This window comes from Alosa pseudoharengus, unplaced genomic scaffold (genome assembly GCF_046254945.1).
Source record: "Alosa pseudoharengus isolate Yale_2024_CS ecotype anadromous, Long Island Sound unplaced genomic scaffold, YU_APseudo_1.1 YU_APseudo_1.1_scf_4, whole genome shotgun sequence".
NCBI classification, from domain to species: Eukaryota; Metazoa; Chordata; class Actinopteri; order Clupeiformes; family Clupeidae; genus Alosa; species Alosa pseudoharengus.
The window spans coordinates 23241602-23265028 of record NW_027468774.1 but is presented as its reverse complement, the minus strand read 5'-3'; the positions used below and the strand labels follow the sequence as shown (position 1 = coordinate 23265028).

The 23427-nt window shown below is 42.2% G+C and overlaps 4 protein-coding genes across 8 annotated transcripts; 1 reads left to right on the top strand and 3 right to left on the bottom strand.

Moving 5' to 3' along the window:
• Nucleotides 1-22: 22 nt before the first annotated feature.
• Nucleotides 23-1615, top strand: swsap1 (SWIM-type zinc finger 7 associated protein 1). The gene is made up of 2 exons (XM_076266657.1): nt 23-523; nt 1000-1615. Exons 1-2 carry the CDS (start codon nt 251-253, stop codon nt 1606-1608), a joined length of 882 nt encoding a protein of 293 aa, XP_076122772.1. The 5' UTR covers nt 23-250; the 3' UTR covers nt 1609-1615.
• A 248-nt stretch (nt 1616-1863) lies between these two features.
• epor (erythropoietin receptor) lies at nt 1864-7432 on the bottom strand (the record flags this gene model as incomplete). Its single annotated transcript, XM_076266656.1, has 7 exons — nt 1864-4542; nt 5808-5895; nt 6001-6088; nt 6241-6394; nt 6693-6838; nt 7038-7094; nt 7399-7432. Coding segments are annotated over 7 exons (1365 nt in total), but the record flags the coding sequence as incomplete, so codon positions are not given.
• A 1458-nt stretch (nt 7433-8890) lies between these two features.
• On the bottom strand, nt 8891-18562 carry rab3db (RAB3D, member RAS oncogene family, b). 5 transcript variants are annotated; one of them, XM_076265365.1, is made up of 7 exons: nt 18060-18562; nt 16417-16541; nt 15428-15489; nt 15066-15302; nt 12287-12405; nt 11940-12064; nt 8891-11622 (listed from the first exon to the last, which is right to left on the bottom strand). In XM_076265365.1, the coding sequence occupies exons 3-7, from the start codon at nt 15428-15430 to the stop codon at nt 11435-11437; spliced, it is 672 nt and encodes a 223-aa protein (XP_076121480.1). In that variant the 5' UTR covers nt 15431-15489; nt 16417-16541; nt 18060-18562; the 3' UTR covers nt 8891-11434. The 5 variants fall into 5 exon arrangements, with proteins under 5 accessions (XP_076121480.1, XP_076121478.1, XP_076121479.1 ...); XM_076265363.1 differs by lacking the exon at nt 16417-16541 and adding an exon at nt 15971-16115; XM_076265364.1 differs by lacking the exon at nt 16417-16541 and adding an exon at nt 16000-16115.
• A 1803-nt stretch (nt 18563-20365) lies between these two features.
• tmem205 (transmembrane protein 205) lies at nt 20366-22114 on the bottom strand. Its single transcript, XM_076266850.1, has 4 exons — nt 22032-22114; nt 21508-21617; nt 21249-21412; nt 20366-21114 (listed from the first exon to the last, which is right to left on the bottom strand). The coding sequence occupies exons 1-4, from the start codon at nt 22040-22042 to the stop codon at nt 20812-20814; spliced, it is 588 nt and encodes a 195-aa protein (XP_076122965.1). The 5' UTR covers nt 22043-22114; the 3' UTR covers nt 20366-20811.
• Between the last annotated feature and the right edge of the window lie 1313 nt (nt 22115-23427).

Sequence of the window (23427 nt, the reverse complement as noted above, 5' to 3'; positions counted from 1 at the left end):
TAGGAGCCAGAGAGGGACACTGATTACTTCCTTGTTGCTTGCTTTTTAACAGACGTCTACACTGACCAATCAGATATCACAGTGCGTACTTAGGGCGTGTAGAGATACTGAACGCGGGAATCAAAAAGTTGCGGAAAGTTGCCTGACTGTTGTCATTCTGTGGAAATGTGAAAATATGTGTTTGTACTGCCATGGTTAGCTTCGTGAGCATCTCAGTGTCTATTACCAGAGGAGCGACAAATTAGTTGTCATGGCTGCCATTTTGGAGGCAGTATTTAGAAGGCATGGTTGTTCTACTACCTCTTCAGGAGACGCGAGCGTGTTGTGTCACAGCTCTACCGAATATAGTTCGGTGGTCGTCGTTGGAGAGCGAGGCGTCAGCAGTGCGTTGCTATTCCTGACAGCAGTGACAGCTGCCACAGAACTTGGCCATAGAGTTATGTTTTACACCCATACTGCCATTCAAAAGTTTCCAATCCCAGTCAAGGAGTCCGTGACTAGCTTGAAACCAGACAGTCTGAAGGTAATAACGGCAAATTGTCTCATCTCTTCCAATGTCCGTTGCAGTCTTGGTTAGCATTTATGCTATTGTTTCCACTCCACAAGTTACAAAGTAAATTGCAATACTCAACAGTGATTGACCATATAGCTTTAAGGCTACCGTATATAGGGAAGGTTATTTTTGTCCATGGTGTTGTGGTTGGAGGATAAGGGAATAGACTTATCTTTTTGTGCTCAGATAGATAGTGTGTGTAAACATGTTTCTTAAATTAGGACATAGTCAGTAAAAGATGTTTATCCTGACTAATCTGAACAAAACAGGAGCTCAAAGATCGGCCCATAGCCAAGTACTTGAGAATTGAGATGACCTCCTTTTAAACTAGACCAAACAGCCAGCACAACAAGCCTTTTCCATCAGCTGTGCTCTTTCATAAGGTCAGACGTGTTCATATCATTGTTTAGTAGATGATTGATGCATTATTTTTCTTGATACTTCAGAAAATCCAGTTTGTGTACCCCAGATCCTTAGAGGATCTGCTACTGAACGTGGCCTCCTTACATGAGCAGGCCTCAGGGGCAACTGCTGCCCCGTCTCTGGTGCTGGTGGACGGGCTGGACGCTTACCTGCGTGGGATGGGCGAAGGTGCCAGAGGACCTCAGAGAGAGGAGATGAGTGCCACAGCGCACCTGGCAGCTCTGCTGACCGACACGTCCTCATTTTTCAACCCCATGCATGAGAAAGCGGAGGCGAGTAGAGGTACGGATAGGGGTGCTGCGCTTCCGTGCCGTGTCATCGTGTCCTTCCACTCTGACTGGGAAGCAGCGACTACTGATCCTGTGTTGTCGGTGCTAGATCGTTACATACCAACACGCTGCACCTTGGTTCAGGACTTGCGTTCCATGGCCGGTGGGGATGAGTTACTGCATGATTGGCAGGTGCATCTCTCTGGGGCAGGGGTTAGTCCTGGGGCTGCCAACAGACTGCAGTGGCATTTAGCTGTTCATGCCAATGGTGCTATGAAGTTTTCTCTAACCAGCAAACTGAGAGAGCCTAGAGACACAGACCAGCAAAGGGAAGGGGTTCAAAATCAGTTGCATTCTACATAGTATTAAACTCCCCCTCTTTCCTGTTGAATGGAAGACTGAAGATGTAGTGAAATATATATATATATATATATATATATATATATATATATATATATATATATAATATATAAAAAAAAATATATATATATATATATATATATTGTATATTAGAGAGAGAGAGACTAAAGTTAAAGGAAAAAAGTGTTTGTTTAGGTGAAAACTTATTGTCATCAGCAATATTGTCGTCTGCTATTACACAAAGAAAAGAAGACACAATTAATTGGGATGAAGTTTATGTATTGTAAGTATAAAAATGGTTCAGTGTGTTTACATCTGACAGTCTTTGTCTGTATAGAATAATAAGTTATTTACACAAATCTCTCATTCTTTGAAACAGTTTTAAAACAAATGAAAATGTTAGAATGTAAGAAAAGTACATATTTATAGAAAGTACAATATTTCCATGTGATAAAATTACCAAAAAAACTGACAAGAGAATTCACAAACATTCTGTTGATCATAGTCCTGTTTCGTTTTACTTGCAGTGTGTGGTACTATGATATTTGTTTATAAATTGATATTTATATTTACATGTTTTGTGTTATTCAATACAACAGTCACAAGAGACATGTCTTAGATCACAAGTCTACATGAAGGTAGGAGGTGGTTAACTAACTGAAAGCTTTGGTCTGGCCCTCAAGAAAAAAGAGAAGGCAGAGCTACTTAGAGTTATTCATATAGTGTATTTCTGGATATGAAACAAAATTACATACAAATATATTGAATGAAATATCACATGACACAACAAGGTAAAAAAAATCTTGACATAATAAACACAGTTTTTACTGCAAATTTGCAAAATTCAAACTGGCATCCTCTGGAGATACTTGCTAGCTATTGGCTACTGGGAGAATGCCTTGAAATATTTTTGAATGTCTCCAGGGTCAAGGCAAATAAATGTCTTTGAAAACAACATTACAGATATAGGTATTCTGTGCAATTTTTATGAAACTATAGTCTGGGCTGTTTTATGATGAATTAAAATTACAAACAATTATAATCACACGGCTGCTTATTAAAAATAAGTCACTTATAAGTAATGCTGAAAAGCTTTACATTAATTAATAGCAAAAGCAGACATTTTTATTGTGTTCTCATAACAAATATATTAACAGTTTGTAAAAACAACCCATGAGAAATCGGGCCACAAAAATGGGATACCCAGTGACTATAGAGTGAATATACTCAACCTGTCTGCAAGCTGGAGATAAGTGTCAGAGAAAAGTCTGATATCAACTCTTTTCTCTTATTCCACATCCTACAGTAATGCTTATTTGTCTGATGTGTGTAATTGTATTATAAAGAACACTGACAATTTTAACAATGACAACAAAAAAGTACATGAAGTTATTTAAAAATGATGAAATAAAGAAAAAAAAATATGCCTAAAACAACATTAACAACATTTGACATTGACATTTACATGGTTATTAAATAATAATGACTAAATTCATGATCACAGTAATAGCTGCATGAGCAGCTCTCACACTATGCCAAAATGGCACATTCACATTATGGCAAAATTCATTATTTCAATAGCTGGGTTTCCATTAAACTTTTTAATGCACATTTTGACCATTCAAAGAAGTAGTTCTGATTGGAAGCACTCGAAATTTGCTTAAGATCTTTTCATGCGAATAGACATTTGATACACAAAAGTGAGTGGATAAACGCTCGATTTGTATAAGTAATAATGTGACTAAGTTTGGTGGAAACGAGTGTATTCACATAAATTAGCATTTGATACAGTTTTAAAATGCGTTTCCATAAACATTGCCCAAATGACCTTTCATTTTTAATTTGCATTAATAACAGATGGAAATGCATACAGATGCACATTTTCTTTAACTGAATTGTGCACATAAGCAAATGAGCTGAATGGACACCCAGTTATTGATTCCTCTGCCTTCACCCAGTTTTGGATTCCTCTGCCTTTTTATCTATTGTCGAAGACTTCATTCGTTGTTTGCGTGTCCGCTTCAGCTTCAATACTAGAAGCTGAAGACAGGTGCATATGGCAGGTGCACATCAACAGAAAAAAAGCTCATAATGTCCTCTTCTTTTAGTGGAAATCCACTTCTGCCCTTCCCTGAAAGCTTATGTTTGGTGTTTCGAAGCTGCAGAGTCCATGAGGTCAGCCCTCAGGAGCCCGTTGGCTGCCCCCATAAGTGGCCAGTGTTTGTGGAGGGGCAGCTCGTTTTTATACTCGTTGGTGTAGATGACCCTGGGCTTGTGTTTCCGCTCTGCATCCGCGATCTGGCTGGAGCTCATGGGGCTGTAGTCCATGGACACTCCTGAGTCAGCCACGGCCATGTAGGTGTAGCTGGGGCCGTGTGGCGGCCAGGTCTGGTTGGGGTACTCCAAGCTGGACTGTGCAGACAGTCGGCCAGAGCCGGAGCTCTGCTGCAGGGAGCCCAGGTCAGAGTGAGATGTGGACGACCTGGTTCCTGTCCCTGCGAATAGAGTCTGCAGAGGTATGGACTCCTCCAGGATGTCTTCCAGGCCACCCCCTTCCTTTCCTGGCGTCTCCTCTTCTTCCTCGGGCTTCTGCGAGTTGTTGAGGGAGACGTAGGCGTCCTGGGACTCCAGGAGAGAGGACTGGGAGAGGGGGGGCGGGTGGTGATGCAGGTTCCGAAGGTGCTCCAGCATCCAAGCCTCATGCTGCAGCTCAGTCCACCTGTGCGGAGAGTCTCTCTCCACTTCATGCTCGCCCACCTCCATTCGCCTGGCTCCATCAGCCTCTGCGCCCTGAGTGTCCTTGGGAGGTGAAACGCGACTGGCCGGGGTCGGTCTGACGGTGACCTCCGAGAGCACCTCCAGCGGAGCCACAGGCTCCTCTATGTAGTAGTGGACTGGGATCCACCTCATACTGCCAGTGCTTTGGTTCATCCATTCCTGTACAGACAAGACAAGTGTTACTCTATGTGTCCATACATCAGGGCTCGAATTACGTGGGAGCCAGAGGGAGCCGAGCTCCCATAGAGTGAGGACTGGCTCCCATGAAAGCAACAAAGTCAAAAATCTAAGGGGGGGGTCTCATATCTGAAGGTGTCTGGCATTGTAATTTAATCTTAAACAACCGCTCATGATCCATTCCTGTGCGATCTATTACCATTAAAGACGTTAAATTAAAATATAGGCTACTACGGGACGTAGACCTACACTACGCTCTTGAACGCAGCATGACACTTCACCACCACACCACTAGACTATATGAGCAAACCGTATCGATTTGACAGCACTCGCAAATCTGAAGAAGTCACCCTGCTTTGATGTGAGTGTTTTGTCTATTTGCATAGGCGTTCATTGGGCTAGCCTACGTGGTTTGATACGTGCTGAAAAGTCCTGTTTGGTGTTGAACTTGCGCTTCACCTATTCTATGTTGATTGACAAAGCCATAAATGATGGCCCATAATGCAGCCTACAATGATTGTGTTGTCTGATGATCTAGCTATCCTCTGCCATTCAGAGCTCCGGAAAGTTCCCAGCTATTTTGAAACACCTGTTAGCAATCTCTGATGTCGGAATATTCAATGGCTACCCGACAATATCTCAGTGCAAACTCCAAAATTGTTCGTCTATTAATTTTCCACGGTTCAACACATTAGCCTACTAGAACATAGTTTGGCTGGCTTTATTCATTTCTGCCAGTTAGTGCTTTTTCCCCTGTGTATAAGTTACACTACATGCATTATTGTGTTTGACACTGAGGATAGCCTATCTGAGACGGTGGTCTGGTTTAAATGAGTTACGTTGTGAAATTGAGAATGGCACAGACTAAATCGTTTAGTCTATTTCTTTGTATTGTGAAATTGAAATGAGATATGGACTATTATAATCAATAATATGTTGAAATTAATTAAAAGTAATCAATTTCTATGAAAAATCTATGTCTGTTGTGTGCGTGTGGTAAAGCCTAGGCCTACCGTGCGCATATACTGCGCAAAAGCGCCACTTGCGCCTAGGCTATTTCATTGTATCGCCTTGTTAGGCTATACGCGGGGTGTGCCAACTTTTTATGAGATAGAGAGACCCCCTTAAAGACAAAAAGATAATTTTAGCCCTGCCTTACATGCACCCTGTTTATGTGTTTTCAAGTTGCATCACTACTGCACAGTGGAGTTGTATAGTATAGAATTGGCATATAAGGTCTGCAATACCTGGAAATCCCCTTTGTAGACAGTGAAGAGATCAGGGAATTTGCTTTCAGGGCTTGGAATGGTGGGCCACAGGACCTTTGAAAGGAACCTAAGGGCAAAGGCATATAAGTGGAAATCATTAAATGCTGGTCTAACATTGAATATATTCATACTGTTTATTCATGCACATAATGAGTTGTAAAACTTGACTGACTTGCGATGGTTCAAGAAGATGGTCAAAGAGAGCAGAAGGAAGATGAAGGAGATTATGAGGCTCATTGATAATATGAGGGGGTCCGTCTCTGTCATAAAACAAAAACAGTTTGTTGACAGCTGTCTGTCTGTGGAACTTAAGTCCTGATCATAATACTGGTCTACTCCAGTATGTCTCAAGAACTAAACAGAGGACTGAAAGACAGAAGAGGGACTAAACAAACAAAAAAGTTGCAATCACCATTGGGTATCCTAATCGTCACTGGATCTGACCAGGCACTCCACCAGCCATTGAAGCCTGAGCTCTGAGGCCGAGCGCGGGCCCTCACCGAGTAATTGGCACCTGGCAGCAGGTTTTGGAGGAGCAGGTCTGTTTTGCTGCGCACCACGTCACGCTGTGAGAGGGTGGAAATTGAGACCGTTAGGGTGCTTTCCTTTGCATGCTGTTATTTGTATAAGTATTGATAAGAAAACAACACTGGTTTCATGTTGTCTGTCTAACTTGGCAAAAAAGAATGATTGTTGGGATCTCTGCAAAACATGACAAGAAGTCATTGCCCATCCAATGATGTAATACATTTCTACACCCAATTATATATACATAAAAATGTCTTCAACAAACTCCACTAAGCTTTCCACAAAAAACGTGTGTATTTTTTAAAGACCATTGATCCTAGGAGCAAAGTGACTCACCTTTCCCATCTGGCTTCCTCTAACAGCATAGCTAATCTCGTACTGCAGGTCACCATCAATGAAGACTGGTTGCACCCAGTTCACCTTCAGCTGGCCTGGCTTTGCTGTTGTTCTCAGTGTCAGGTTGCCTGGAGGATCTAGTAAGACTGAACCACACATAGTGGGGAAGGGAAGTCAAGTGCAGTACCAAAGTGCCCCAAACCTCACCAAAATCAGCCATAAAGTGGCATTACTAACCCCCAACACAGAATAACTAACAGGGCATTTAATTTAGCATTTGTTACAAAGACCTTGTGGAAGTTAGTTATTCAAATAGTTATTTGAAAATATGACCAGGGGACTTACTGATGTGATCATTGAAGACAGTGCGGTTGTGGATTAGTTGCTCACCACGCAGCACTTCTATGGAGAGTGGAACGTATAGTGTAGCTTGAAAATTATCACAAGAATAGAATGTCCTCCCGCCACCAATAGAGAAGACTGTAACAGGACAGACTGCAGCGCCACAGTATCTGTGGAAGACATGACCGCCATAGTCAAAATGCAGCTTGCTGGCAAAATGCCATATCGCCAAATTGGCTCATGCCAAAACTCTTACTCCATCAAGACATTCTCTATTCTCATTTATGCATTAACAGGGAATAGGGACAGTTGCATCCAAACTGGAATATAGGACATTCAAATAGGATGCTGTAAAGTCACTTACGGGTATGTATATCTGAATGTATACTGATCTGCGGTCACATTGTCCTCATCCCTCTCTTCCCAAAAGCAAAAGATTTGAACTGTCCCATTCAGGAAACATTTAGGATCATTTTTCTCATACTGAAGCAACATGTTCACTGCAAAAAGAGAAATTATGTCAAGTAACCCCATTGTAGTGCTATTTAAGTTTCATTAAAGCAGCACATTTTTACTTTGTCTTTAAAGCCTTCAAGAAAATGTGAGTGCATAGTGTGAGACACTGAAAGCTGATAACATTGTCTCTACATTAAGGAAATAACAAAAACAAGCAGGAGCTGCTGTTGGAAGTGAGTTCTACTGGTAAAAGGCCTACCTTTCACTTCAAGTTCCTTTGAGACCTCCGCAATTGAGTCTTTGGAGATGCAGAGGAGAAAACAAAACGCCAACACCCTTGCTAGGCTGACATTTGTCATTTTTTGATCATCTGTTTGAACGAAAATTGAATTGCATTTTTTTGGGGTGTATAATTTAGTGCCTTTATTCCCCAGGTTACGTCTGTCGTCTGTGGTTGTCCACAACGTTACCATAAGATAGCCTCCCATGGACTGCGCAACACCGTCACACACGCCTGCATCGAAGGAGATAAGCAAGAGCTTACAAGCTGTTTACCTTTTTTTCTTACATTTCTTACATCGTAGGCGGGACCTTGAAAAGTTACAATGTCGTTTCAAACTTGTGTGGGAGGAGCCACTGTGCTCAATAATTTCATTGACGTTTACAATCCTTCTTTGCCTTGACTGTTATGTAACATGGAGAAAATATATCTTAACAATAATATTCTAAACATGATTATACCAGTTTATGTCTAGGTATGGAAACACTAAAGGCACATTTCAACTAATTGAATAACTCAGAAACTGCAGGTGGATTAACCAGTAGAATGTTGGATCATGCGCAATCCACGAGGGCACCTTCCACGAAGATTGGGAGCTGGTGAGCGCGGAGTAAACGGTCTTTTATCAGGCGAGCGCAACCCACTGTTTTTAAGCTCAACCTGCGTTATCAGCAGTGCACGTGGTCATGTCTCTGGGTGTCAGATAAGCCGAATGTTGCGACCCAAAGCAACCCGCCTTCTACAGCCCCAGGGGAAAAAACAATATTGTTTGGCATCATCCTGTCCGTTAATCTGCCACAAACTGACCAGCTAGAGCACTAATTTACTTAACTGGATACCAACATTGATCTTGACGAGGGGTGTTTTGGAAGTCTACAGACATTTGTCTCCATAAATAATTCAATACATCATAGTCCAACAGTCAGTTAGCCTTCTGCTGGGTAACAGGAAAGCACATGAGGGGGACAATGGGTTGGAGAATGGAGTGTGGTTTTCGAGGTGGTTACAAACAAGGATGTGGTATGTCCAGCTATAAATTAGGCAACATGCCATCAAATAAAAACGTCATGTATGTGTGTGTTTGTAATAACATGATAATTTACAGAGACAAACTAAACAATTCCCTTTTACAATACTTATTATCTTTATTTATGTAAACAAATGCGTCAATACATTTCAATTGGCAAAGATTTTTCTACACTTTTTTAAAAAGACATGGATTCCCAAATCTCATCCCATCTCACAAAATACAAGGAAATAAACAGTACTTTTCTGCCACTTTTGCAAACCACTGTATGAGACTGAATGTGGCATACGCAAATGCATTACAACAAAAGTAAAAACGTTTAACAAATCTCAAATTTGTGTCAGAATCTGACCGCAACAAGTAGACTGATTTGACTCAACATTGTTACATTTACGAGTCTAAACAGTTGCTGTGTGGGGTAAATATAACACGTAAATATGTAGGCATGTGCCTTTAGCTTCCACCCCCTAGAAGGCATTAATGCTATGTGAAAGAGATCCAGTGTGTATCTTTAAACTTCAGTGTATGACTAAAACGAACAAGCATTTGAGCTAAACACACAAGAGTGCAATAATGTCCCACCAACAACACACAGAAACATGTTCCACATGCCTCGCACAATCTGCGAGTTAAAAACCGTCATAAAGCAATGGATCTTTGGCACCACACACATAGGACAAGGAAAAACATTTGCTGCTCTTCCTGTAACAAGAAAAAGTTACCAAGTAAATATGTAGTGTTAATTCAGTGTGTACCGATTGGTGTCCGTGGAACAGCAAAAGAAAGTTGTCGGTGTTCTATTATTTTTTTGTGTTATGTCATAATTCTTGTGTTATGTATTTTCTGATTGCCTTGAAATTCAAGAGGGTCAATACAGGGTTACTTAAACAGGGTAACTGATTGGTGAGTACACCTCCCTTCTGAAGAGTGTGAGGTACAGTCATCACTATCACTGGGTCTACGGACTGTGTGAACCCTGGTGTTAAGAGAGAAGCTTAAGGACACATACAATTTAGACATGAAATTCAGACACACTTGCATGTGTCTTCAGCTTTTAGAACTCCATCTAACAAAATCAAGATATGGTTTAAAAAAAGAGATGAATATAAAGAAGTCATCTTAAGCCCAATTCACACCAAAGATTTGTGACGAGATGAGCTGCAACATTCTATAAACCAGCAACTTGCTGCAATGTTCTATAACCTTGCAACTGCGACTAGACATGGTGAATGCTTTGCGACGGCTTTTAACAGCTGGCAACGACGTGCAACGTTTAATTCTCACCTCTGCAACGGTTTCGTTTCGTCGCGAATCTTTGGTGTAAATTGGGCTTAAGGTAGTATGCAGTCATACATATTCCACTACTAAGATTATACACACAACAAGGTGACATTCCACATCCACTGAGATGAAACCACTAAAAAGAATTGTGCATCTTCATTATGATTGAATTGCAGTCCATCGATGTACAGTTAGCTATCTCACACATATCATGCACAGCAATAGATATTTCTGTGCCAATTGCAATCTTGTTAACAAAGAATGCATACAATGGTGAGGTTATTTTCTATCTTCCTTTTGTAACCATGTGGGGTGCGTATTTCAGATATGACACAAGGTGAGGGACAGAGTTGGGAGAGGCCAAAACGAACGCCACGGAGCGAGAGAAACTGAGGTGGTGCAGAGCAGATAGGGACACGCAGACACAATGCAGCACATGGCTGAGATAAAAGCATACCACAATGACTCCTCCAAAACTGAAGTGACGGACTTGGGACTAGAGTGCCTATTCGATCTGAACTTGGTTCAACTTCCAGGGCATAACATGTTCTATGGCGCTTGATGTTTCTCTCCATTGTACTGAAATACTTGACATTGACACTTGGAAACAAGAACTTTGTTTAAACTCATTTTTGAGTTTTGAGTAAACTCAATTTGCTTTGCCACTGATTTCCCAGCCCAATGGCACCCTTCTGTCAATGAACAAGCATTTAATTAAGACAGAGACTATATTTCATTCTCTACCTCTCCCTTTCTCCTATGATATCGATGTGTCTAGTAGATTGCTGTGGCAAGTGTAATGTGTAAATACACCTTTAATGCGAACATTCAATTAAAACTGACAATGTGAGCAACGCATGGGTCACAGAAGTAGTAGTGTCCCAACTGTTTGTATATGGGCTTGAATATCAGGCAGATATATCATCTAAATTTTGGTGGACAAATGGCACGCTGTAGGAGTACTGGAGTACCCGCCAATCCCTGCAGGGGGGGCTGAAGACGGCTTGGGCACGGGGTAAAGCATTGTGGTGGTGAACTTTGTAAGTGTGTGTAAGCTATCAGGAGAGGCCTTGTTAAAGGCCAGTAACAAAAGACACAGGGGTGAGTGTGTGCTTTTCCTTCATTTTTACCCAACCAAGAGTACTTATGTTGGGTGTGGGTAAAGTTATGTTTGCATTTATGAGGGAATGAGTATCTTTTTAAGAAGATCTCCCACCATGATTATAGTGATTTTGAGTATATCAACAGACTGTGTTTGTACTGTACACAAATAAGCAGCCTGTCACTTAGAAACGATGGGGATTGGGGTAAAGAGTGGGGTCTGTGTATGGATGTGGAGTGGGTCTGACACACAGATCAGCAGGCACAGGTGCCCTGGCTCTCGGAGGGGGTCTCATGCAGGCTGGTGTCGTGGTGGTTGTTGGGTTGCGCCCTCTCGCCCTCGATGCTCTCGTTCATCTTTTCGCAGATCACATCCACCAGGCGCTCAAACACCTGCTTCACGTTGATGTTGTCCTTGGCACTGGCCTCGAAGAACTGGAATCCTAGAGAAAGGAGGAGAGGTGACGATGGCCGACAGACAGACAGAGAAAGAAACACAGACCGACCGAGATGCAAATGAGAAATGCAAGGAGGAAGACTTAACATTGGTGGTAGTTCTGGCAGAGCTCAGTGCATTAATGTTACTTAATACCACTGTTGCCACACTTGTGTTATGTTAATTACACTTTGAGGTGTAGCAGCCACTCCACTTAACGTTTGAGGTGGTAATGTAGACATACGTTTTGCTACCCAACAGGTGTGTCATTATCCCTTACTCAACTAACAATGACTATGGCGTAATTGCGAGACCAATGTTTACCTAGCTCATCAGCCAGTCGCTGGCTGTCTTCTGTGGGGATTAGGCGGTCATCCTCCAGGTCACATTTATTCCCCACCAGGATCACTTGGGCGTTGTCCCACGAGTACGTCTTAATCTGGGTAGCCCTGTGGGAGAGAGCCCTCGCTGTCAAACACACCTACACACACAAACACCTCCGACTAGTGTCTTACAGAGACTGTGGCAAGGATACAATGACTGGTCTATTAAGTAGAATCTTAAATAGTTGGGTTATGATCATTAAATTTTCCAAAAAAATGATCAAAAATCAACTTGCTTGTGTGGGGAGATGGAGATGACCAATGACCCCCCCCCCCCCCCCCACTCACCAGTCCTGCACAGCGCTGAAGGAATCCTGGTTGGTGATGTCATACATGAGCAGGAAGCCCATGGCTCCTCTGTAGTAGGCTGTGGTGATGGTGCGATACCTCTCTTGTCCTGCTGTGTCCTGTTAAGATGGACGCATACACAGAGCCACATGAAGCATAACGTTACACGCCATTAGCCAATGACAAGTAACAGGAAAAATGTGGTCACAGCAGCAGACATTTAATACAACCACATTGGAGCAGTATGTTCCATACTGAATTTAACACAATTCTAAGTATGCCCTTTTACTGATAAAAGAAAAAAAAATCAAGCAGGTGATCGGAGTGTCGTCAAGGCAACCCTCCTTTGCTAACAAATGTCTCCTGGTTACCTGGTCTAGGCCCATCATTTGCATTGAGGGCCTTGACATCAGTGAATGAGCAGGGGAAAGGGGGGTTACCCAGGTAACAGCTGGGCCACTAGAACCAATGAATGTCCCATTAGTGCTTTGAGAGACTGCGGATGTCAGGAGCTGGCCGCTACACAGAGGCAGCTCCTTCAGAGATGAATATGAAAACCAAGTGGCTCTGACATTTGTGTGTGAGTGTGTGTGTGTGTGTGTGTGTGTGTGTGTGTGTGTGTGTGTGTGTGTGTGTGTGTGTGTGAATGTATTTACACAATAGCATGTGCCTCATGAGTAACTGTGTGTGCTTTATACTGTATGATTAGGCACAGGTGACACATCAGAATTTATAATGAAAGCCGACTCAATATTCCTGTTCAGAGGCTGAGAGCAATTCATATTGAATACACTGGAGGACCAAAAGGAATGCACTTTTCAGCCAAAAGGAAGAAGCCTATTCACTATCTGCCTGATCCTGATAATCATCAGCTACATGCGCTGTATGTCCACCAACATTACCCTGGTGCAGAGCAGGAAATGACTGGGTGTTGTCAAAACAAAGAGGAGAATGAGTGGAGTGTCATAGTAAATGTGTGTCAGTGTAAGTGGTGGTTTCACTTGAATATACTGTGACATACAGTACCATGCCAAAATTGGTACTGTATGTCAGTAAACTATTGATTATATTATTGACAATCATGGTAAATGGATTAGTAGTAAAAGTAAAAATGTAGTAGTAAAATGTTTTAACTGTTTGGATGAATCCATCAACCCCATTGTGAAGGCTCACCACCAATACATGGTTAGGAGGCACACAAACCCCTCGCACACACACACACCAGGTGTCGGGGACGAGGTGTGTCACTACTCTACAGATGACACTTTCATACACTGTTTGCTTTACACACACACACACTCATTTGTTATTGATTTACTCTGAGGGTCAACTACATTTACAATTTTTGGACACAGAGCACTAAATAGAAATATTCACATGTATAATAGGTATATGTGAAAGAGGTTGGAAGCAGGCTACATCATCTGAGTGATAACGCTTAGTCCGGAGTCCTCCATCCCAACCACACGCATGCACACACGCACACACACACACGCACACGCACACAAAGTTAATTATTAAATGACATTAGCTAGCTCAGTTAGTCCTGACTCCTGGTTTGACCTAAGCGTTCCATGCCCCAGGGGGTATCTGGGCCAAATGAGATGATTTATTTTTGCCACTGCACTGTTGCTATACTCCTCTTCGTTTCCCATGACAACATCTAATATTTGGAGAGGATTAATATCTTAATCATATTTTGCTCTTTTTGATTCATGATCTTGATAAAGCACTGCTGGGTGTGCCAACAGACTATTCAACCTACTGAATCATAGAAGCTACTGACACCTATGCTTATATCCTTTACTTATCCATGATTTTTAAACATCAAATGGACAAGTTGGCACCTACATTAGCTTTAAGTAGACTGGCAGAATTTATTTTCTCCAGACCTCCTGGCTCAGGACCAGAGTTATTTTGCACATTGCTGACACAAGGGCAAGATCCTAAAACAATTGAGGCCCATTACCAGGAAATGGAAAGTGAAGTGTCAAACTGACTAACACATCAGATACACAGTAGATCAAATGCACTTCACAGCTCTGCAGCAGCAGAGAGGCTGCGAGGACAACAACTTCCTCTTTTTTGCCTGTGAACTGTACCGCACCGTGACATGTGGCTTGTGTACCTAATTATTCAGAATGATGGTGTAGTGCCCAGTGAAATGGTGTGTATTGTGAAATTGGACAGCTGCCTGTCTACGCCTCCCTCACATCAGGAACAAGGAACATTGCGATGGCTATGGCATGAGAAGAGTGTGGGAATGGGGCTGGAGCCAAAAACAACATAGAGAGAGTTAACAAGTTGTACAAACTGAGATAGATGTGATCCTGAAAGTTGTTCCTCATTAATATATAGGTGAGAAGAACCACAAAGACAGCTATAATATCTCCAAGCAGTACTCCTTACTGACTACACAGACTACATTTTATGTCCTGTGTATGAATTAAATTAGATAAATGAAGATTCAACCTACATCCTGTTCAGTTACTAATCACTTCACACTTCATATTTTAAACTGCTGCTGAGTAGTTTGACTGAGGTGACTTTTCCTACTAATTTCGCCCTGCTCAAAAGACCTGCAGGCTTCCTCATTCCACCCCAGGAAGATTTGCTTCTAGGTTGCTAGATCTAGTAGCTGTTGGGAAACTCAATCTTGCCTCAGAGGTCAACGTACACTACTGCTTTGTGTAGTTTTGTTGTGTAGTGCGTGTGTGGTAGGTTAGGGGTCCATCTGCAAACACACAGTCTGTAGAAGTCTACGCGTACTCTAACTCACCCAGATCTGCAGCTTGATCCTCTTGTTGTTGCGGAACACGGTCTTGACCTTGAAGTCGATGCCCACTGTGCTGACGAAGGCCGAGGTGAAGGAGTCGTCGGCATAGCGGAACAGGAAGCTGGTCTTGCCCACGCTGCTGTTGCCGATGATCAGCAGCTTGAACATGTAGTCGAAGTTCTGGTCGGCCGCATCCTTCTGCGATGGCTGCTGCACGCGGGAGTCATTCACTGACGCCATCTAATGGAGAAGGACAGTTAAGTGCTATGAGCTTTTGTCCAGGCAGTCTGGAGGCAACACTGGCTGGACATACACCAATACAAATGTGACTATTTCCACTGAGTGGAGCAAAATGAAAAACACACCATAATCAAATGCCGATGCCCTTAGGACCTTTAAATGCTTCCTCTGGACTGGAAATGGGTACCTGACAAAAATACAAATACTATCAAAACCTTGACCAACTAAGGATATTGACTCTATAATAATATATTGACTCGAGTTTCACCTATAATGATAATGTGAAAGTTATTCACTTATAAAGATCAAATGAAATGCAGATGTAGCATGTAGATGAAGGATTATGTAATGCTTGTATGTGACACATATGCGATAGCAAAAAGTGTACACACTTGTCAAACAAGCTCTGCTTCACCTGATTTCATCCCTACAATGTTTGAAATTATAACTATGCAGGAAATAAAGACCATTTCCTGGTCACAGTATAAAGAGAAAGGAATTCACATCCAAAAAATAAGAAATACAGTAATATTCTAACAACTAATCACATCTGGGGTGGGTTTCCCTTGTATGTACTAGTGAGGATTCATTTCATTAAAAAAAAACTGTTTGGATAGAAAAGGATTGAATTACTAATCAATGAATGTTTGATAGCAACAATGACTGGCCTTTAAAGTTCACACTGTCAGGCTCTTGCCTCATCATCTGCCGTGTGGTGTCACATTACACTCTGAATAGAGTAGACCCTCCAGCATCAGCCACGTCCCAGAGGTGAGATGCTGACAGGCACAGCGCCCAGGAGAAAAGAACGGACTGAGAGAAAAAAATGATCAGGAGAAAGGGAGGGGAAAAGTGAGACCCGACGGGGGAATAAAAGGGAAGATATACAGGGAGAGTGCGACAGCGATGGGGAGTGGCACAGAGCAAATTAGACAGACAGACAGAAAGAGAGGGAGAGAGAGAGAGACTGCCCTACTTATGGCAGCTGATCAATCACAGGCACACGGCAGCACTTCCCTTTAAAAGGGAAGAGATGCGTCACCATGGAGACCGGCCTGGAACAAAGGCCCCAAACCCATTAGAGCGTTGTGCCTGTATGCCAAACAGGGCTCACCTCCAGAGCAGCAGCTATTACGCACAACACAAGGAGGCAATTGCTATTGTCCAGGAGAGAAGCCCTTGTTTAACTATTTTCTCTTCAGATGTATGTGTGTTTGACTGGGTATGTCCATGCTATATCTAAAACAAAACACAAGAGAAAAATCAACACCCAGCTTTTTAAAAGAGTTATATACGAGATTAAAGAGTTAGCAGTACATCAGCAGTATTTTGAGTTCTGGAAGGCTGAGGCTCCTTCGTTCAATGAGCCTTTGGAGTAAGAGAGGCCCTGTAAATCAGTTTTCATCCAGTGACAAGCCACTGATGGCAAACAGGACCGGATCAAATCAGTAGCAGAACCACAAGGCCAGGCCCTTAGGCACCGAGGTGAATACTGCATCAAAGATTTGCCCAAATGGCTTCTGTTTTAACTGCGGTTGGAACATTATGTTGTTCTCTTCTGTCTCACCAGAAAAACTTAAGCCTTCTGCAAAGCCCAGTCACATGTCTGACGTGTGCAGGCTGCAGCTATTACAGAATGCTCTGGGGTGTATCAACGTGAGTTAAAACACATAGCCTACTGAACTTTTAAAAAATCAGTGAAATTACGTTAATACCTTGCCTTTTCTGTAGGTGTTTGGTGTAACAACCTGGCCATTAGATGTTACTCCTCCACTAGACCAAACAGATGGCATATGTCTTGTGAAAATTAAAATCATAAAGAGAACCATAAAACCCTGTTTTAATTAGGCGCTCCTTATTTGCAGCTGAGAGAAGCTCTGCCCACCAGCTGCCCTGTATGCCATTCTCAGCAGCCCAAACAAGCAGGCCAGGAAGAACAGGAGTCTATAGATACCAAACCTGTCCACAGAGTAGAAATGTACTTTAAGAGCTTTTTGAGCCATCTGCACAGCACACGTTACATTGCTTTGGCACCAGGCTCTCATTCAGACACTAACTAAATTGAGGGAGCGAAATATTATAATTCTTGATTGCTGGAAAATCGTTATTAGCTCAAGGGAAAGCTGACTCACATGCACACAGCTTGTTGCCTAAAGTCACCGCTAGAATATCATTACTATTGATCAGATTTGTTGTGGCACTGTTCTGTTCTTTGTTTTGGAAAGAGGGTTGATGACACGAAGCTAATGTAGAAAATAAGGAATGCTGGTAGGCTAGCCTACGTTTTTTTTATAAACTGTAAACCCTGTTAGTTACAAACACAATGCTATGGAAAACAAGATATTAGGCCCATTGGCCAAGTAGCAAATATCTTTAATCTAGTCACTGACCACTAAAGAGGACCGAAGTATAGGCCTACCACAAAAATCGAATTAACTGATAGGACATGAACATTCAAGGAAGTTGCCGACGGACGGCACTGTCAGGCTTTTCCAACTTAATTTCCACAGCATAGCTCTAAGTGGCAACTGCCGATCATCCATCAATTTCACCTGACACACGCACCTCGATTTGAAAAGCGTTTAAGCTTCAGGCGCACGCACCATATGGACAACATTTTCGTAGTCTTTTCAGGAAAACCATAGAATTCTCAAAAATATAAACACGCCCAGTGACCAACAGTGCACAAAGATTTCGATTGAACACAAATACAAACTAGACTAAAAGTGCAGGAACATACGGAAATAAGCCACCAACCTTAAATGCAACCGTTCTTTTATCGTGTCCGGTCCCTTCGACGACCAGTCTATTTCCGACAGAAGAAAAAAAAAACTTTTACTATTGTTGTAGGCTATCCTACGATTTGCTTTAGCAGCGCCGTCCAACAACGGACTTGAACACTGCTCCCGGATCTTGTCTGTGTACTAAGGAGTAGCCAGTTTGAGAGAAAACAGAGCAGTTCCCTTGTTGCCCGGGACTCAGTTTGTGAATGCTTTGCTGGCCCTCTCTTGGAAGGTGTTTCAATGACGCGGTTGCGCGCGGCTAGGAATACATAGACGCACGCACGCAGAATAAACCTGTTCCTCGTTCTATTTTGTCTTGTAGGATAGCCTACCAGTCCGAATAATATCTGTTTTTTTTTACTTAAAAGGTGTGTCCCAACACTTATTTTTAATGCCCTTTTAATATGAAATACAGTATTTCCGTCTACGAAGCATGTACATTTAGCTGTCGGCTAAAGTCTGTTAACATTCCTTTGTCACAAAACCATGGACACTTCCGCAGAACAATCTATCTTGACTTTGTTCATTGTATTCTAGCAACAGGATTTTTTTTCTTTTTTAAGGAAGCAGTGTGTTGTGACTTATTTGTAAAGAATGCAGGTCCAGCTCCTTAAAGTGTCCCTCCCTCTTTTAAAAGGAAGAAACTTCTGGAATTTATATACCATAAGTGACAATGGGTGACAAAAAACAAAACTAGGGTAGGTGGTAAACCCGTTATAGAACTGCACTGAAAAGAACCACACAATGTCTTGAATACTTGATTGACCCATATAATCCTGTATGAACTTGGCACAACTCTCACCACTAACCATCGCAGCAGGGCTACTCCCCCGGTCTTTTGCAGTGACTGATGGATGTGCACTGGGGGGCTGGGGGTATTCAAGTGTGTCTTAATAGTATAACACCTCACAGATCTGTCCTAATTCTTTGGAGTTCTCCTGTTTCTGAAGTTTCCTCTACTGCTCTCTTCAACCCTGCTCTTTCATCCTCCAACTGGGTTTCCAGCCAGTTCTTTATTGGCCTGCCTGCTGTGGCTTAATGAAGAGAAGAAAACTGCTGTTGGACCATCCAACTCTGCTCTCAGAAAAGCCTTCAGCATGCCAAATACTCCATTTGTGTACCACTTATTCCATTGAAAGGCTCCCGCATCAACTAAAAGTTACTGCACAAATACCACCAACTGCCGGGAACCCTTAACCCTGCCTGTTGTCCAGCCAAATGGGTTCAAACAGTGATTTTGTTTTTGATGAGAACAAGTGGTCTCATCAAAATGGTCATTGGCCAGAGCATGCTTTTTTTTTGGATCTCAAATATGTACTTGCACATTAATAGTTTTCAATCAGAAATATTGTTTTGTACAGTCTGAAGGATGCAACATATTGTTGTTAAAGCTATACTGCGTTCTTTTGTAGAACTCAGCCTTTTTAGTATCACAGTAGTCTACACATATAGCAACAGTGTGAGCAAGGGGCTAAAGAGCTGTTGGTTAGTGGAGACCCAATGAAAGAAAGTAGTTGGCTTCCTCCAAGACTGATTGTTTGTTGAGCTTTAAAACAGTCCTTATGACAACTAGATGTACCGCAAAGCGGTACAAAATATGACCGCCACTCAGCCCTGCACATTCTCTCTGCAAAAATGAATAACGCTTGTCAAAAAGCACACATGAACACACACACATGGACACACAGGCACGCATGCACTCACACACACACATAAAGACACATGCACACACACACACAAACACTATACACATGCACTCACACACTATACAAATACACACACACACACACACACACACACAGAAGAAGCACACATATGCACAAAAACAAACACACACTATGCACACTCATTTACATAAAAGTAGGGGATGGAGTAGGAGTTGGAGACCAATTGACAAGCATGATTTATTTTTGCAGAGAGAATGTGCAGGACTGAGGGGCGGTCATATTTTGTACCACTCTGCGGTACATTTAGTTGTTTACAATGTTTCAAAATGTGTCTTAAAGGGAAAATCAAACACATAATATGCACCAGTCCAGCAACTACTAAAGCAACATGAGATGTATACATCAAGTGCAAATCTTATATTTGGGTTATTAGATTTTGGACGTGGGGTGGTGAGGCCCCCGGGGACCAAAATTTAGTGGGGCTACATGCCCACATATATTATGTGTTGGCCCTTTCATAGAGTGCCCCCTGGTGCGCTGAGTAACAATGCATCACTGTATTGCCAGCATTTCATAAAACTATAGTATATCAACACAGCCAACGCAGAGCATACATATTTGTTAATATTTTATTGCAAAAAAAAATCTTGACACTGAGTTGTGTTACTCATGAGGAATCCAAAATAGGATGTATTAGTCAAAGATTAGTTTCAGGATCAATCTCAAGTAGCCTATAACATGTATACATGCTTATGATGTACAAAACTTAAAAATATAGGAAATAGAAAAATATTATGAGAAACTTAATGGCTTTATCATGAAGATAAAAGATACATGCTCACTTTACTGGGTTTCTTTTTTTTTTTTTACAGCAGTACATTTTTGCAGCTTCAAATACACCTGCTATGACTGTGTTCGTTCACAGCCAATTGATTACCACTCAGAAGTTCACATCTCAAGGATTGTTTGAACGGGGGTAGGAGATCTATAGCCACGTTAACATGAAAAGTTTTTTTTTGTCATTCCGATTAAACTATTCCGATTGAAAAACACGAGGGTTCATATGGTCTGGAGGTTCAGCGCCAAATACACCAAGTTGGTAGTAGTACAGACGAAGCCGACCAAATTGCAGAGGTTTGAGAGGCCATGGAAGCGAAAGAAAGTCTTTCTGAGGGCTTGGTACTTGGGATCCTGCTCACGTAGCTTGGTGTAGCCTTCCTTATTGGCGCTCAGGCCAATATCGTTCCCTAGGCCGTGTTCCTGCTCGATGGCCTGCATCTCAAACATGGCCACTGTAGCATCTGGGCCGAACCAGTGTGCGTTCATACCAGCCATGATCAAAGCCACAAAATAAAATGCCATCTGTGGAAGAGGAGGTGTGTGTACAGGTATTTATGGAGTTATGTCATGCAGAGGACCAGATTCTGAATTATTTATTCAAAGATCCTTCTTAAAGAGCAGCATGCAGTATATTAATTTGCCACCATGGTGCTTACCTGTACCCCTTCATGCCAGTCCAGTAGTTCTCTGGGGTGGTACACTGCATATACTGCTAGGTTTACAAAGCTGCCTCCCAGAAGACAGAAGAAATAGACAGGGAATAACTTACTCTGCACAAGGCCAAAGGTGTGTCGTGTTACCTGAGACACCAATACAAAGCCTGAGGATCAGAGAGAGAGAGAGATGCCACTGTTTTATTAGGAAAACATTACTCAAAGAGTAAGTAAATGATTTCAAACATCAGGCAATCCTTACCTCCTATGAAAGATACCCACACCTGCATCCCCCAAGTGAAAGAGATCACCAAGAGGTGAAGCACTTTAATAAGGTCTGTGGGATCCCCTTCAGTAGCCATGGCGAACTGGCTGTAAGGAAATTACAATTATTTCAGTGGAACTTATGTCACTGCAACAAGAGGCTGCAAGCTTAGCCTAGGCACTGGCCCATGCCTACTCTCACAGCTATCGTTATTCAGATGCCACTGTGCAACCTTGATAAGATATTAGGCCTATCTACTCAAATTAGGCCGCCAGTACAGCAAACCAATTTCCTCGAATTCAAAGAGACCACTCAATTTTATTGTAATAGGCTACAAGCTGTTCATTATAGTGACAAACGAAAACAATTATTAGGCTACATAAAATAGTTAATCAATATGTAATCAACAACGACCTGTTACACAAGTTACGTTCAAAACTCCTGGTGTGCCTTTATCGTTATAGATGATCACAATGATAAATTGTGTAGGCTAAAGCCGGTTTTTTGTCTGATTAGCCTACCTTACGTGCATCAAATGAACTGAGCTTGAACTTGGACCTTGGGCAGGCGTCGTCTCGGGTCCGCTTTGGATACTAAAAGCGAATTCGTAATAAGAAAATGTGTTCCTTGTTAAACCACGCCCTCCAAGAGCCAACCGCAAATCACAATTTCCCTTTAGAAACATTCAAGCCAATCATCTTTGAGAACACACGGGTTCCCTTAGAACCTCCCCGTCATTATGACACAACACTTCACTATATGAAATGTATGTTGCATGGCAGTTACTATGTAACACCGGCCCCTTTTCATTGATGTGTTAACGCTTGGTTGAGATAGTCATGGATGAAGAAAGCGGAATGGTAGGCTACAAGTAACAAAATTAAGTGTTCATGCGCTTGGCTCATTATCTAGTTATTTAAAATATCAGGGAAATGAAATGCTTCACGTTAATCAATCTATTACTCTTTTAGAGTACATCCAAGTCTCTGCAGCCAGCTGCTGAGGGAATGCATAGAACAACAGGTAGATCTATGCCTCTGATTTGTTTAACAGTCATACTTTTTAAGGAACATTTTCACATAGTACATTTAAATTGTGCAGGGGTTCTGGTACGACCGTCTGTCATTGATGAGATGCAAGCTTTGAAGGCACAAATTAGCACTCAAGCCTGGGTAATCTTTCTCTTGGACTCTCATTGCTCTGAGGTGGTCAATAAGACCTTAAAGTAAAAGAGATAAGACTTTTACATTTAATTTAAAATATCTATAATTAGGCCTATATTGTGTTTTACTTGAGAATTCACTGTGTTATTTTATATGTGTGTTCTCTCCGTTATTTTGTCTTTCTTTAGAGTATCGATTCACTGAGCAAAACACTGAGTGCTCTACAGACTGAAAGCAACCAAAATACAGCTGCAATCGCACAAATTCAAGGTTTTTCCCTCTTCCCACCCCCACACACACACATAACCACATCCACACACACACACACTAACTGTCTTTTTACAACGTTGGTTGGTGTTTCCTCAGCTGAGTTGTTCAACCTCGCCAAACACCTCTCTGGTCAACGGCTGGAGGAGCGCTTCGAGGCCCTTCACTGTGAGGTGTCCTCCGAGCTCCACTACCTGCGCAGCCTGCTGCTTCCCTCCTCCTCCTCTGGGCCTTCCTCTGTCTGCCTGCCGTCAAGCTCCAAACCCTACCCTGTAAACCCCCAGAGCCAGGCTGGTCTCAGCCACCTTGCCCAGGAACTCTATCACAGGTAGGCTGTGTGAGGGGCAAGGATTACACCAATTGAAAATCGATTAGCCTAGCTTAGAAAATGTAAATTTCCCCTAGGAAATTTAAGTTTTCTAAGCTAGGCTATGAAATGTGAATTTCCCCTAGGGATCAATAAAGTATATCTATCTATCTATCTATC

Excerpts from the sequence above, each read along its gene's own strand:
- swsap1 (XM_076266657.1), top strand. The coding sequence starts at position 251 with ATGGCTGCCATTTTGGAGGCAGTATTTAGAAGGCATGGTTGTTCTACT. Across the intron at positions 524-999 it reads TGAAACCAGACAGTCTGAAG|AAAATCCAGTTTGTGTACCC; the intron begins GTAATAACGGCA and ends TTGATACTTCAG.
- tmem205 (XM_076266850.1), bottom strand. Across the intron at positions 21,413-21,507 it reads GTGGGTATCTTTCATAGGAG|GCTTTGTATTGGTGTCTCAG; the intron begins GTAAGGATTGCC and ends TCTGATCCTCAG. Across the intron at positions 21,115-21,248 it reads ACTGGCATGAAGGGGTACAG|ATGGCATTTTATTTTGTGGC; the intron begins GTAAGCACCATG and ends CCTCTTCCACAG.
- rab3db (XM_076265365.1), bottom strand. Across the intron at positions 12,406-15,065 it reads GGATCAAGCTGCAGATCTGG|GACACAGCAGGACAAGAGAG; the intron begins GTGAGTTAGAGT and ends CCATCTTAACAG. Across the intron at positions 11,623-11,939 it reads GCGACTGGCTGATGAGCTAG|GATTCCAGTTCTTCGAGGCC; the intron begins GTAAACATTGGT and ends TCCTTTCTCTAG.